The 12,730-nt window shown below is 58.7% G+C and overlaps 1 protein-coding gene across 1 annotated transcript in view; it reads right to left on the bottom strand.

The window, feature by feature from the left end:
• Grm4 (glutamate metabotropic receptor 4) overlaps positions 1 to 12,111 on the bottom strand; it is an 88,469-nt gene extending 76,358 nt beyond the window's left edge. Inside the window, exons 1-2 of the mRNA XM_034524803.2 lie at positions 11,539 to 12,111; positions 1,376 to 2,264 (exon numbers count right to left, since the gene is read on the bottom strand). Of these exons, the coding sequence (XP_034380694.1) occupies positions 1,376 to 1,894 (519 nt within the window). The 5' untranslated portion in view covers positions 1,895 to 2,264; positions 11,539 to 12,111. The remainder of the gene's footprint in view (positions 1 to 1,375; positions 2,265 to 11,538) is intronic.
• Positions 12,112 to 12,730: the final 619 nt, after the last annotated feature.

Raw genomic sequence — 12,730 nt, 5'->3', positions numbered from 1 at the left:
CCTTGAAATGTCCACCGCAGGGGGGCCGCATCTCCTCAGAGGTTCCTGCTGCTCCTACACCCAAATCAAGTCAAACCAACGGCCCAGGAGTAGGTCACAGCAGGAGCACACACGTATGTGCACACACGCATAATGCATGTACACACACACTTATAATGGCTGCAGATGCTGGCAGGGCACACTTTGTAGTGAGGGGTTACCTGAGACTCACCATGGCTTACTTAGTTCTACCTCATCAGACAGGAACCTTCCTCTTTTTCATCCCCTCCTTAGAGGCACACACACCACCCCCAGTACTGACGCATCGTGGAGTTAGACAAATGAGCTCCCGGTGAGAGAGAGGGACCTGCTCCTCTCCTCCTACCCCTAGTGGCTCAGGCAGCCTCTTCCAGACCTCAGCAAGCTCTGGAGACCACAACAAAGGGGCTCCGGAGGTCAGAGTCAGAGGGGAAGGAGGGGGACCAGCAGCCTCCTCAGATCCTTCCTCTTCCTCCCACTCTCCCTCCACCACCCCCACCCCCACCCCCCACACACTCAGACCACGTACAGAGCAAAAGAGGCAGGCTTGGGGGTGGGGGCAGCTGGTGCATAATTATTGGTAAAATGCTTGTACCGTTTTTTTTTTCCCTTCTCCCCAGTAGCTTTCAGTTGTTTTAGCAGCTTACCAAGCACTTGGCTTCTATTGAATTGCAAATCAGCAGCTCTTGCCCCGGGAAGAGAAGAAAGGGAGGTGGTGGAGGGGGCAGGGCGGGGCTAGGAAGGGAGAGGAGGGCGACGTAGAGGAGGAGGGTGGAGGGGAGGGTGTTCAGGTAGCAGGGCTGGGTCTGGAGTTTAGCTGAACTCCCTTCTCTCCTCATTCTCCTGACCCACAACCCCGCCCCCATCTGAAAACCAGGACACTCTTCCCCAGCCGGAACTGAAGGATGGGCTGGGAGGGCCACCAGGGGCTTCCTGGACTAACCAGAAGAAAGCGCATCTTTCTTGGGAATTGCAATTATTTGAAAACAATGTCAAAACAGAAGTCTTGCTTTTCCTCCCCTGGCAATCTGTAACACTGCGGTTTCCATTCTGAATCTTGTCTGTCTGCCCTCCCATCGATCCGCCTGTCTTCCGTCTGTCTGTCTACCTCTCATTAAGGTTCTTTCACATACTTTCAGCCCCCTCCAGGTTCAGGGTCTATAAAGGAGGAGCCTGGGCGGGTTCTGCTTCAGAACCATGGTCAGCACCAAACCCCGGGTTCTCAGCCCACCCTCAGTCCAAGCTCCAGCTCCAAACACAGGATCAGTTGCCAAGCTGTCCCATTCTCGAACGTTCTCCCACAATCAGGAAGAGGAGGCGGAAGGAGTCATCATCCAGGCACCCTAGACCCACTGACCTTGAAGAGTCGGAGGATGTTAGCCACCATGATGGAGACAGAGCTCCCCGAAGCTCCGATGACACCCACCACTCGTTCAGGCTTGGTGATGATGGGTGGGCCCCCGCTGCCACAACGGACCTCCGTGCCATCCTTCTCGATGAGCGCCTGCACAAAGGTGAGTGACTGCTCCAAGGCGTGGGTGTCCCTCGAGCAGGTGTCCAGGATGCGGGCGCCCAACGTGATGTTGGGCAGTAGGTCCGGGTCGTTGTTGATGCGGTCCAGGGCAAAGAGCATGGCCTCCAGTCTGTGAATACCCTTCTCCTTCTTCAGCTCCCCGCAGGCCTTGCCCTCGGAGCCACGGCCGTGGACCGGAAACAGGCCTCCCAGTGTGATGTCTCCATCTATGCGGATAGAATTCATGTGGGGGTGGCCCTTGGGCTTTCCTAGGGAGGAAGGTACCCAGGGGCCATAAAGGCTGAGGAGTAGGCAGAGGGGCAGCCGAGCCCACCACCAGGCCCAGCCTCCCTTCCCGGACATTTCGGAAAGGCCTAGAGACCCATGAATAGTGGGCCCCACTCCTAGCACTAGCAGGCCCTGGGTCCCATGATCTGGGTATACATGAACAGAGTGGCTTCAGCAGCAGGATGACCAATGAGGGACGATGAGGTGACCCATTCCAGAGAGATCTCCCCTCCTCCGCTTTGATACTTGAGTCGAGCTCAGCGGTCCACACAGGCCAAGCCCACTGATGATAGCCAGTGGTTGGAGCTACAGGAGATCTCAGATCCTTGTCCCCATGTCCTGAAGGCCAGATTTCTGTGTCTGTCTGTGGAAAAGGAGGTACACTCCTATCCTGGTAGAGGATCTTAGCATCAAGGAGAAAACAGCGCCGGTCACTCCTACCAACCTGGGAAAGAGAGAGAGACGATCAACCCAGCCCGGAAACAGACATTCTCTATTGTGATTTCTCATCGGGAGCCTGGCAGAGGGAGCTCAGAGGTTATCACCAAAGCTGCCATAAATCTCTTCTTGATTTTTCAGTGCGGGGGTGGGGGGGAACGCAGAGCTGGAAGCAGAAACTGGGTCACGTTTGAAGACCTTTGCTGGTCAGGGCCCACTGTCCCCAGAGGCCAAGCCTCCAAGAGAATACTCCTAGGGACGGCAACCATGGCTGGGAAGAAATGGACCCCCACCCTCAGACGTTGTAGTAAAATACCAACCCTGCCAGTCCAACCTCATGAGAGAAAACGAGGAGACTGAGACCCTGGGAGACCTCTAGTCCACAGATAGTTTCTAGCTCATAGATCTGAACAAGAAACAGAGCTGTTTGGGGAACCTAGGACCTAGGAGACGAAGGCAGCCTGCCCCATAAGACTGTAATGTATGTGGTACTGGCTGCGCCCAGGCCAAGAGCTGTAACTCTAAAGGCTGGGAAGAAGTGGGAATCTGGGATTCAGAGGTGGTCCCCCACTTCCACATGTTCACCCCAGCTGCACAAGTGCCCAGGCAGAGAGCAAAGCCAGGCTCCTTCCTCCTGTCCCTCGTGTCCCCCTGCCCCAGCCTCCTCCAGCTTCCCTCCGTCTCTGTCTGCCCCAGTGGGGCTCGGGTTGCGCCCTGGGCCTGGGCATATCACCACTCTCATTGTTATTGTTGTTGCGATTAAATATTTATCTGCAGGGGTAGAGAAGAAAACAAAGATCTTTCCTCATTCTCACAGCTAATTTGGGCTAATTTCCCCTGGGGATTCTGCCTCTCCCACCCAACTTCCCCCCCTGAAGCCAGCAGCTGTCTCCCTCCACTTCAGAGGACACCAGGAAAATGGCTGGTAGCTGAGTCAGGGCTGGGCTAAGAGGTGACCCCATGACCCCATGGCCCCTTCTGCATGGTGTCTCAAGTGAAGGCCAGCTAGCTATTTAGCTTATGCTGTTCCTCAGTTTCCCGTGCAAGTAGAAACAGAGTTGGAGTCTGAATTGAAAACCTCCCTCTAGTAATGGGGTACCTCCATCAAGGTCCAGCAGGGTTCTGGTAACCAACCCTCCCCAACTTGCCAGTCCTACTGAAAGCCCAAGAAGAGGGAAGGATGCCAGACCTGATTACAGCCTCAGTCTCTGGGCTTCTCTGGCTATGGAGGCCTCACACTAAGTGTTGCAGGGGCTAGGGGGTTGAACCCAAGGTCTAGCACAACCTAAGCAAGCTCTCCACCACTGAGCTACAAGGCTAGACCTCAAATGATCCATCTGCATCAGCCCCTCAACAGCCAAGATAGATTCCACTTTGCCTCGCTCTGCCGGCAAGCTGGTAGCCCGGGGCATCCCATAACTCTCCCAGAGTCACCCAGCAGATCAAGACGTGTCAGGTCTAGCAAATGGAGGTCCGGAAGAACCGCCTTCTCCAAGACTCAGGGACCTGGCACTAGAACAACAGCCAGTGTCTTAGGGTTGGTCAGTGGTCTGTCATCTCTTGCCTCTCAGGAGTGACTTTATGGTATCGCTTTCTGGGTGACTCTCTGGGAACTGCTGGGTTGGGCAATAGACAGATCACAGGCAGTTGGAAAGAGATTGGGGTCACCATGAGGGTCCCAGAGCCCTGCCCTACCCTCTTCTGGGTCTCTTGTTCAGATACGTGTAAGTTGTGTAAGTTGGGGGAGGCTCCAGTCTAGGCAGCAGGCTGGCCTCTCAGACACATCTGAAGCCATCACTAAAATGGTGTGTGTACAGCCAGGGCATGGACGTGCCATACATGTGGCAAGGGGTTACTGAATGGTTCAGACAATGATGAGGGCGGTGGAGAAACATGACACACTGCCCTGGGGGTGTGTGGAATGTCCAGCCCTGTCCCACAGAGGCAGCAGCTGTCGCACTAAGTGGTTCAGCCACACAGAGCGTAAGGACCCAGTGTATGTGCAGGCTGCCCTGCCGTCTGCTCACCCTCGCTGCTTCGGTGGGCAGTCGCTCAGGCCTTCTGAGTTCACAGCTGTCACATGGTGTCACATGGTGTCACATGGTGCCACGGGTGTCACATGGGAGGGTGGGGTTTGCACCCTGACAGAGCATGAGCTACCTCAGGGCCAGCTGGTACAGAGAGCTTGCATAAAACAGCTTTTGACAGTGGACCTACACAGCCTGCAGCCCTTTCCAGGGGTTCGCTGACAGCTTCTCCTACAGACTCAGCCCACGGCCCACATGTGGGAAACGTCAGGGCATGGAGGGAAGGAAGCCCAACATGCAGGGCCAGAATCAGGAGCCCTGAAAGCACTTCCGAACCTCCCACAGGCCTTTCTCCTGGGGCTGGATCCCAGTCCCTGACCATAACAAGTCCCCTGGTTCCCCTGGCAGGCCTGACGGCCTCACTCCTCCAAAGGTTTGGCAGACAAGCCTCCTCCAGCCCCCACCCCCCAACCCCGTCTTTTGATGCTGTAATAGGAACAAGAAAAAGTGAAAACAGCCCTGGGAATGCCGGTCTCCACCTGCAGGGAAAGGGGGAAATCTTTGATGTCCATCCCCCAGGCCCCAGACTCTCTCCCCCAACTAATTTCAAAATAGTCACGGAAGTTCAAATAGAGCAACTAGGGGCAACTCTCCTCAGAAGGAGCCCCCAGGACGGCTGCATCTCCCTCCTCTCCTCCTCCTCCTGCTCCCCCCACCACTACCACTGCCTCTGCCTTGGTCTACCTCCTTAATCCCAGCCACTGGCTTCAGGGTGGACAGCGACAGCACAGAGGAGGTTCAGAGCAGCCTTCCCAGCATAGCATGCGCTCACAAGCCAACGGCAAGGCATGTTCTAGAGTGTTCTCTTCACTGGTGAGCTTGTAAGGGGAACTTGAAATGGGCTGCAGTCTGGGAGGGGTGAGGCCCCAGAGGGCCTGTGTCACCCGAGAGTAGTGTGGGAGGGCTCGGGAACCTGTCACATTGGCAATGCACAGCTCCCTCACCCAGGTCCTTCATGCCTTTCTGACCTCAATTGCTCCTCCCCAGGCATGGCCCAATCCAGAATGAACCAGACTAAGCACGGAGCAATAACCAGGCCTGGAAATCCGTGATTCACCGAAACTCCATCATCTTTCATTGAGCTGACTTTATTCTTCCAAAACCAACCCAATAATACAGGGAGTGGCCTTGTATCTTGGCACAGGATGAGGTGACAGCCATTAGACCCCATCCTCTGAGGGTGTGCCCTGGGAGAGATGTGGGCGCTCGGGGAGGACCAAGCCATCACTGGGATGCTATAGGGAGAGCTCGAGCCCGGACCACATCCTCCTGAGCCTTGCTCCAGATCCTCAGCTTAGTGGCTTGTGCCATCTTGGATACCTTGTGTTCCCGGCCAGCCAGGTGCTCATCAAACTGGGACTGTGGATGTCTGAGAGGAGACTGTCCTATACCTCAGCTGAGTAGACACCTCTTGGCTCATATCTCACACCCTAAAAGGCAAGAGGACAAGGGAACCAGGGACCTCTCTCCTCGTCATGCCTAAGCACCTCTCTGCCACTCCCAGGACCCCAACGCCCAGCAAAGGATCCTACCAAAGGGACGTGGCCAGTGCCCGGACATGGGAAGTGGGTCACTCGAAACCTCCCCTGACCCACAGTGGGAAAGCCTAAAACAACCCTGCCTGCCTGAGACCAGCACTGCAGACCCACGGGCCTACAACCTCCCACAGGACAACAGGCTATGTCTTCCATAGACTCTGCACCCTGTATGCCACCCACACATCCTCAGCACGATGTGGAGAGTGGATGCCAAGGAGGGACAAGGGGGCCAGCACCGCTCCCCAGGGGCCGGGCATTGCATTTACAAGACTTTATAACACACAGAGTGGTTCTAAAGGTGGAACTTGGGGGTTTCCGGCTGCAAACAGGACTGCCTGGCAGACCCAAGGCATTGAGGCATCTGGAACTTTCCCACACGCAGCTGATCAGACTTATTAAAGAGCAGGAGCTTGGAGTTCCACAGGCACAGGCTGGGGACAGAGGGTATGGTGCTGGTACCCAGCTCTGGAAGCCCCATAAGCCAGATAACTGAAGCTCCCAGACTGGGAATCCACCAAACCGGAAACTCACATCCAATACCCCCAGACAAGCTTTCAGGTTCTACCAGAGCATAGGCCTGACTCGGAGGTGACTGGAGAAATGTGTCCTGACTCGGAGGTGACTGGAGAAATGTGTTCGGAAGGAGAGAAGGGGACAGGAGGTAGAGAGGACACAGGAAATAACTTCACCCTGATATTGATGGAAACCAGGAAGAAGAAAACATGGCACCCACCCATTGCCCTCTACTTGTGCCCTACCAGTGACGGTGACGACCCCTCCTCCCCCAGGAAACCTACAGCAAATACTGGTCTCAACAATGTTAAAGCTGGTGCCAGGGGTGGGGAGGGGGTGGCACCTTGGGGCCCCGTGTGAGCAACTCCTTTACATCTGAGAGTCATCCACGGTTCAGGACACAGAATAACACGCTCAATCAATGACAGGAAGAGAGACAGGTCCCTCCCAGAGCCAGTCATGCAGCGCCGATGAGGCAGACCGAGGACAGACAGCCAGCAGCAGTGTCTGCAGTCCACAGGGAAGGACTCGGCCCTCGAACCAAACTCCTGAGACCCTCGGGTGTGCTCGGGCAGGGAACACTCCCTTTTGCTGGGACCATTCAATCAAATGTGACTGTGATCCTACACTGTCCCCTGCCCTGCTATGCCTCAGAGATATACACCTGTGCAGCCGACACTGGGGATGATGGAGGGCCCAAAAGCCATGTAGCACTGCAGGAGGGGCAGGGAGGGGAAGGTACCCAGAGGAGCCCTTTAGGGAGAGGGGTCACTGGGGAAGGCTTCTCTGATTAGTTGCTGTGAAACAGAAAGCAGAGCGGAGAAGGATACCTGCTCCATTCTAGAGCAGAAGCCAGTAGGGGACCACAGGGGCAGGGGCCCTGAGGTTGGCGCTTAACCTTTGTGTCTGGACAGCAGATCCAGAGGACAGGGAAGGAGCAGAGGGAAGAGGGCAGAGAGGGTAACTGGCTAAGGTCAAGTCTGACTCCGTGACCACTGTGCAGACAGAGACATGGGAGCTTTGATCTCAGTAACAATACAAACCTGAAGCCCAGAAGGACAGGCACCTGCGTAGGTCACAGGTCAGCAGAAAGTCTCCCCACCAAAGCTCAGGGTCTCAGCCATCCATCCCACCAACTCTAGGTCAGAAACACGCCCTCCCCCCCCACCCCACCCCCGCCTGCCTTCTCTGGGGCATCAAAGTTCACACTGCCTCCTCCAACCTTCAGGCTTGGAGTTCACAGCCCAAACCTCTCCCTCTCTTCTCCCCACCCCTCAACACTGCCATGGTCCCAGCTTCCCTGCACAAGACCAAGCCCAGGAGTGTCTGACAGCTGGTGCTGCCAGGGCTTCTCCCTCAGCTCTTGCTCCCGCCCTGTCTTGCCCTCCTCCTAAACCCAACACCTCCCCCCACCCCCACCCTCACCCCCACCCCAGCACTGCCTGAAGCAGGGTCTTAGCCCTACCCAGTGCCTCCTGCCGCAGAGCTGTGGACACAGCCACATCTGAGAACAGGACTCCATCCCTACGACGGCCACACAAAGGCCATGAGCCAGAAGTGGCCATGCTGTCTGTGACAGACAGGGCCTGCCAGGAGCTGCAGAATTCAAGTCCCTGACTCTCATCTCTGTATTGACAGCCCTGCATCGGGGCAGTGGTTTGTTTTAACTAGAAGCCCTACCCCAAACAGTAGGTACAAGGGCTGGTTTCTGTCACTCAAGAATATAAGGGTAGCCAGAGAGGCCAAAACTCTGGCCCGTGTCCCCCTCACAATGCCTTGGTCTGACCCACAGGAGCAGCTGGGCTCTCCTGGTCCAACAGTTACAATGACCGTGGCCTTGCCTTCTCTAGGAGAGTGGTGGCTTAACTAGATTGTCTCACTTGGGCCTAAAATGGCACAGGCTGTCATTATGAGCTGTCATTTCCCAATTACCGCAGATAATATCTACTTTAATTGAACAGGGTCCCGATAATGCCATTATGCACCGAGTTACCCAATTCATTTAATATATGCATGTACACACATTAGCACCTGACTGCCACCACGAGACTGATGTGCAGAGACGTTCATGAGATGATACGTTGATGGGGGACATCAGCTTTCATTTAAGGGATGACTGTCCTCGGTGTGCTGCTTTTACCAAGAAACCTGAGGACAGGGAGGCGCTAGAACCGCCTCTCAGCCTGTGGGTTCATGGAGCTCAGAGGTGGGAGAAGCTCTGAGCTAGGCCAGCTTGGAGCCCCGCAGTTGCTTCTCTGCAGGAGCAAAGCTGGCTGGGGAAGGGGGAACCACAGGCTCAGGAGGGAGGAGCAAGAGAGCAGGTAAGGGCGGCTGAGGAGCCAGCCTGCCCTCTGAGGACCCCAGGCAGGGACATGTCTTAATGCAGCTGTGTGCATGGGATAGGAGTGTAATCTTTGTGTGTGCATATGGTGCACACACACATGCATGCTTGCACACATATGGAGACCAGAAGTAGACAGGTGTCTCCCTCAGTTTCTTTCTACCCTGTTTGTTGAGAGAGGTCTACTCACTAAGCAGAAAGCTCACTCACTAGGCCAGGCCGGCTCAGGCCGGCTGAGGCCGTCTCTCCCTCCACAGTGCTGGATCACAGGCACATTGCCTTCTCACACAGGGCTCCCAAAACTCAGGGGCCCTGGTGCTTGCCGGATAACCAGCTTCCTCCAGCTTCCTCTCAGTGCATTCCTCTGGCAATCCTAGCTGACTAGGGCAGAGCTGACATTCTTGGAAATAAGGGGTCCGGTAGGGAGTAGCATGAAGCTCTTGTCCCTACACCAAGCCCCTCTGCTTCTTCTTCGGCTGGGCCTGCTCAGCTAGCAGGTCTTCTGTCAAACCAGGAGCAGGGCAGGGGCCTGGCTGCCAGCTCCCTCACGCCTTCTCCAGGTGGCAGGAGGTGCCGTTCTGCAGAAGTGCACAAACCTTCCTGTGACAGGAGCTGACAGCCCAGCTGCCCGGTCCCCAGGCAGGGCCTGCCCACCGGAAAGTTGGGTTCCGGGCCGGGAGGAGGACAACAGGGTGGGCAGATGTCTTGGGGTGGGTGGTAATTAGGGGCTGCTGCTGCTCCATGCTTGTGGGGAGAGGATGGGTCTGTCAGCTATAATTACAAGGCTCTGGAGTCCATAGGTTCTGCTCCATGTCTTCTCACCAGCTGTGGGGCCCTCAGGACAGGGACAAGGCTGCATAGCCTTCCAGGCTCTTCTGACCAGCAAACTATTCACTCACAGGCTCACTGCCAAGCTCCTGAGAAATCACACCTCCAGCAGAAGCATGCAGAAGCCACTGACACAGATTACAGGAGGAGGGGATGAAGAGACTAGAGACCAGGCAAGCTGTTCAGCTTCCTGGCCTGGTCCTATCTTGCGGCTTGCTCGGGGCCTTTTCTGTGGGAGACCGAGTAGCTCCCGGTTGCCCTCTCTGAACATGCCTGAAAATCCACCATTCATGGAATGTTCCTCTAGGCTAAACACTGCCAGCTTCCAGGGCAAAGGATCATTTCTGGGGGTGTTTTGTCCCTGGATGGTATAAAGCAGATGAGAACGGCATTCCTCACTCAGGAGGGCAGACGTGCAACTCAGGGCTGAGCAGAGACTCAGCACAGATCCCAAAGGTCTCACCCAAGACAGGAATCTGACCAAGGCTGGAGGGTGAGGGGGGTCCTTCAAAGCAATCTTCTACTCAGAACTAACACCCACAGTAGGCTACTGCCTGCCCAGGGCCTGCGCTGGTCCTCTGTGTCCCCCCCCCCCAACCTCCACAGGAGTCTCTGAGTCTATAGGAGCAGCCCAGGAAAGCTCCCAAGTTCTCAGCTCTTCACCAAAGGCCTGCCACCTCCTCCCGTGCACAGGGAACTGAGCCCAGGGGAAAGGGCCAAGACCAAGCCACCTGGACTGCTTAGGTGTTAGGCTGAGCTAGAGAGACAGTTCTAGCAACCTGAGGTGCTCAGCGGGGTCACCCTCAGAGTACTGGCCTTCCTGCCTGCCCTAAATCCTATCCAGAATCCAGGGGGGGGGGTAGGTGCTGGGACGGGGGGGGGGGGTAGGTGCTGGGCTGTAAGCACGCACACGCGCGCGCGCACACACACACCTCCCGCCAGACTCACAGCAAGGGTGGCATCACACTCCACACATGTGGCTTGCCGAACCCTCGCCCTGAAAGCCAGTTCAGAGGGTGTCCCCAAAAGCCAGCTTTCTCCCTAGCTAGGAGCAGCCTAGAGTGAGGAGAGCAAGGAAAAGAAACCAGGTACCCCCTGCAGAAAGGATTGTCTTGACTAGTGTCAGCTCAGGGCCTAGGGGCAGAGGGCGCTCGTCCTTTGGGCTCAGGACTCCCCGCCGCTGTGCTGCTGCCCCAGCTCAGCACAAACAGCCACGCAGCGCCGGGTGCGGGGTGCGGGGGCGCAGCGCACAGTCAGGCCTCCACCTCGGCCCCGCCCCCGCGCGGGGAGGGGACACGGTCGCCCGCGGGCTCAGGGAACCGACCCCAGAGCAGGGACCTCCCCCGCCACACGCGCGCTCACACAGAGCCCTTAGAGACGCTCGGTTCACCAGGGTTTCAGAGAGGGTATGGTCCCAAGTGTCCAGAGAAAGCCTGACCCCAGGTCCCGGGGCTGCGGAGAGACCCCAGACCTGCAGCGCCACCGCAAACCACGGCGGCGGCTGCGGGCGGGAGGCGCTTCGGCTCCAGCCAGTGGCGAAGGTGGTGCCGGGGCTGGACGCGGTTCTCAGAGCAGGGAGGCTCAACGCGGGGCTGGCGCTGCCCTCTGGCCACGGGGCAAAGGCGCACACCGCGCCCCGCGCCCCCACAACCTAGCCTCTCTGCAGAGGGGGCGCGCGGGTGTCACTGTCCCCATCGGGGCCAACTCCACCTGTCACCAGTGCAGCCCCATCACAGCTCCCATCCTACTTGCCCCCAGACCCACAGACAGCAGTGCTCCATCCCCGAGGGGGCATCAGAGGGGCGGCCCCAGCCCGGAGGGAAGCCCCTGTCCCCGTGTCCCGCGCCCTCCTCCCGGAACTAGGGAGCTCACGGAGGCCACCTCCTCAAACGCCGGGGTCCCCGCCGCAGCCCGCGCTCCCAGAGGCCGGAAGGCATCGTCCCCTCCGCCCGTGCCCCTCGGGCCACAACTCACCGCGCATCGGCGAGGTGAACGCCGTGGCCAGGGGTCGCCTGCGCCCGGGGAGCGCAGGGAGGCGGCGGCCAGCCCTTAGCTGCTCGCGGTGCCGGGAGCCCGGGCCGCGGCGGGCGGCGCTGACGCTGCGGACCAAACCGGGCGCCGAGCCGCCGGCGGTCCCGGGCGCGGCGGGGAGGAGCTGGCGGCTGCTTTGGCCGGAGCCTCGGAGCAGCGAGCGGTGGCGCTCGGCGGCTGCTCCCGGGAAGCTGGAGCTGGGAGCGGCCGCCACGGTGCCCGTGCTGCTGCTGCTGCCGCCGCCGCCACCACCGCGGAGCCCAAGAGCGCGGGCGAGGCAGTGCGGGGCGCTGCGTGCGCCGAGGCTCGGGGCTGGGGAGCGAGCACAGCCGGCCGGGGTGCGGGCACCTGACGGTGGTGGCGGCGGCGGCGGCGGCAGCGGCGGGGAGAAAATGAGAGCGTGCGAGCCTGGCACGGGGAGCCGGGCGGCGCGGGAGGGGCGCGAGCGCCGGGAGCGCGGGCCGAGGGCCGAGGGGGCCGCACGGCTCCCGGCGCCCACCGCCCTGCCGCACCGCACGGGCGAGCCCAGCCCGCAAGTTTGCGCCGCGAGTGCGGGGCGAGCGCGCCACGCTTCCGCCGGCCTTTTAAAGAGCGAGAGCCCGGGTCCACCCCCACACACCCGCACCTCCACCTCCGGAAGCAGGGACTCGCCACCCCTCCACGCCCTCCCCGTCAGCGGCTCCCGCTCCCTCCGCACCCCGTTGTCGCCCGCTCCGGGAAGCCTCCCCTCTTACACTCCCCCCGCCCCCAATCAGCCCCGTGCGCGCGCCAGCTCACTACCCTGGCACCCCAAAGACGTGGAGGAGACCCCTCCTCACCCTCACAAGTCGAGGGTCAGAGAACCCAGCTTCCTGTCGCACACCCTGCAAAGTACAGCAGAGCACAGGGACCCTTAGGGGCGAGCTGTACCTACTCGGTGCGGTGCGTCACTGGAAACCCCCCACCCTCGGAGCCGCTTCTCATAGCCTCATGCACACACGTGGCGTGTGCCCCCTGCGGCATGCTCATTTGCACACTTCTGTCACAAGCATGCCGAGGAAGGAAACTGAGGCCCAGAGACGTGAATCCACCTGCCCGAGGACTCACGGCTTGTGGGGAAGAGCGCTCTCACCCTGAAACTCTTAACACCCCGCGT

Source organism: Arvicanthis niloticus, chromosome 20 (genome assembly GCF_011762505.2).
Source record: "Arvicanthis niloticus isolate mArvNil1 chromosome 20, mArvNil1.pat.X, whole genome shotgun sequence".
In the NCBI taxonomy this organism is placed as follows: domain Eukaryota; kingdom Metazoa; phylum Chordata; class Mammalia; order Rodentia; family Muridae; genus Arvicanthis; species Arvicanthis niloticus.
Note: the sequence above shows the minus strand (reverse complement) of the source record. Positions and strands in the feature narration are given on the sequence as shown.